Source organism: Enhydra lutris, unplaced genomic scaffold (assembly GCF_002288905.1).
Source record: "Enhydra lutris kenyoni isolate GAN:26980312 unplaced genomic scaffold, ASM228890v2 scaffoldscaffold5, whole genome shotgun sequence".
NCBI classification, from domain to species: Eukaryota; Metazoa; Chordata; class Mammalia; order Carnivora; family Mustelidae; genus Enhydra; species Enhydra lutris.
Genome location: NW_019154089.1, coordinates 40,593,834 through 40,596,506, shown reverse-complemented (window position 1 = coordinate 40,596,506; position 2,673 = coordinate 40,593,834). Strand labels below are relative to the sequence as shown.

The 2,673-nt window shown below is 45.0% G+C and overlaps 1 protein-coding gene across 1 annotated transcript; it reads right to left on the bottom strand.

Annotated features, from left to right (window-relative positions):
• Window positions 1-213: 213 nt before the first annotated feature.
• On the bottom strand, window positions 214-2,381 carry LOC111141020 (nucleolin-like). The gene is given in 2 exon segments (XM_022493341.1): window positions 214-596; window positions 599-2,381. Coding segments are annotated over 2 exon segments (2,124 nt in total). The 5' UTR covers window positions 2,340-2,381.
• Window positions 2,382-2,673: the final 292 nt, after the last annotated feature.

Here is a 2,673-nt window from a genome sequence, read left to right as displayed (position 1 = left end):
CTCATCTCTTTAAAAAGTTTATATGAATATCCAGTCAAAATCAGCAGGGTATCTCCCTTGAAATGTTATCTATACGAATTTCCAAGTAGACCACAGGACTGTACTGTCTTGGAATGTCCTCAGAAGGCTCTGTCATTGATCAGGTAACAGAGTAAAAACCCCAGAGTCCTTTTCTTTCAAACAGAAGAGGGAAAAGCAGAGGGATGGAAGAAACTATTCAAACTTCGTCTTCTTTCCTTGTGGCTTGTGGTCTCCCCCTCCTCCTCTGCTTCCTCAGAAGCCTCCTCGCCCTCCAAAGCCTCCCCAGCCTTTGCCACCAAATCCACCTCAGCCTCCTCTGCCACCACCTCGGCCTCCAAAGCCACCTTCACCCTTAGGCTTGGCCCAGTCCAAAGTAACTTTGTTTCCATCAATTTCACCATCTTCCATGGCCTCCTTGGCAGCTTTGGCATCTTCCTCACTGTTGAAGTCTACAAAACCAAACCCTTTAGAGGACCCAGTCTCCCGGTCAGTGACTATCCTTGCCCGAACAGAGCCATCAAACGACTCCTTTAGTGTTTCTTCTGTGGTATCCTCAGACAGACCTTTGACAAAAAAGTTTTGGAAGGCTGGCTTCTGGCATTGGGTGATCCTCTGGGTCCTTGCAACTCCAGTCTGATTGCTCTGCCCTCAATTTCCCTTTTATTACAGGAATTTAAAGCTTCTTTAGCATCTTCAAATGAAGCAAATTCTATAAATACATACCTTTTAGATTTGCCATTTTGGTTCTGGGGCACTTTAATAAAAGTTGCCTTCTCAAATACTTCCTGAAGGGTTTCTTCTGTTGCACTGTAAGAAAGGTTGCTTAAAACCAGTGTTTTTGATTCACCACTCCAAGTGCTATTCTTTCCACCTCTATAGTCTTGACTTTGACCCTTCTCTCCAGTGTAGTACAGGGAAATAGACCGCCCATCTATCTCTGTTCCCTGCTTTTCTTCCAGTGTTTTTTCTGGATCAGCTTCTGTCTTAAATTCAATGTAAGCAATCCCTTTGCTCTTTCCATCCTTGCTGACTAATCTGATCTCCACAGCATCTTCAAATACTTCTTTTAATTCATCCTGAGTAACTTTGTAAGGCAGATTTTTAGCCAGAAGTGTTCTCACATCTCGATCTTTCTTACTGTCTTTTCCCTTTGGTTTTTCTAGTTTAATTTCATTGCCAAAGACTTTCAAACCAGTGAGCTCCAAAGCTTTTTCCAGGTCTTCTGCAGATTCAAAATCCACATAGCCAGACTTCCTAGACACACCAATTCTGACATCCACAACAGCAAGATCATTATTAGCAAAAAGGTCACTGATGCCTGTTTTTAATTCAGAAGCAGATTTGCTGAAGTTCAGGTTTCCAACAAAAAGATTGAATGATGTAGTTGGTTCTGTAGCTTCTACTTTCTGCTTCTTGGCTTCAGGAGCTGCTTTCTGTTTGGCCATTTCCTTCTTTCGTTTTCCAGGTGCTTCTTTAACAGGGTCTTCATCTTCTTCCTCCTCCTCCTCCTCCTCCTCATCTTCCTCCTCCTCCTCACCCTCATCTTCCTCATCCTCCTCCTCATCATCTTCATCCTCATCATCATCCTCTTCATCTTCGTCCTCAGCTGTGCTCTTGGCCTTCACAGGAACAGCTTTTGCAGGGGCTTTCTTCCCTTTGGCTGGTGTAGTCTTCATAGCTTCTTCTTCAGAGTCATCTTCATCCTCATCTTCATCATCCTCCTCATTGTCTTCATCTTCTTCCTCCTCATCATCATCCTCATCATCGGAGGCAGTGGCAGCAGCAGCTGCATTCATCACCGCTGGCTCAAATTCATCCTCATCTTCATCCTCATCCTCATCTTCCTCGTCCTCCTCTTCACTGTCATCATCTTCTTCCTCATCACTGTCTTCCTTCTTAGCATTCTTACCGTTCTTTGCTCCCTTGGCTGGGGTGGCTGCTCCTTTCTTACCAGGGGTTGCTACCAATGCCTTGCCTGGTGTGGCTCCCTTCTTGCCAGGTGTTGCTACTGCTTTGGCAGGTGCAACGGTCTTTTTGGCTGGTGTAGCCACTGCCTTTTTGCCAGGGGTAACAACTGCTTTCTTGGCTGGTGTGGCAACTGTGACTTTTTTTGTTGGGGAAACCATCACATTCTTTGCTGGAGTGGTGGTAGCCTTCTTGCCTTTTTTCTGAGGAATGATAACCACTTCTCCACTGCTTTCATCATCTTTATCTTCTGACATTTCCTCATCTTCACTGTCTTCTTCTACCTCTTTTGGGGGAGGAGCCATTTTCTTGGGGTCACTTTGATTTTTACCAGCCTTTGCGAGCTTCACCATGATGGCAGCTTATGCTGGCAGGGTGTGTGGCGGGCGAGTGGCGCAGAGGAGCCTAGAGGAACCCAAGCGACGTCGATGGCGGCTGCTGGTACAGAAGATCCCAGAGCACGTACACTTGGCTGCTAGCTAGAGCTCAAGACTCTCCTTCATATATTCTCATCTGAATAAAATGACAAGGCGGAAAAACTTACCACAAAAAAAAAAAAAAAAAAAAAGAACAAGAGGCAGTACCGAATGCTAGGGACCTAATCAGTATGGACATTGGTAATATGTCAGATATAGAATTCAGAATGATGATTCACAAGGTGCTACTGGGCTCAAAAAAGGCATGGAA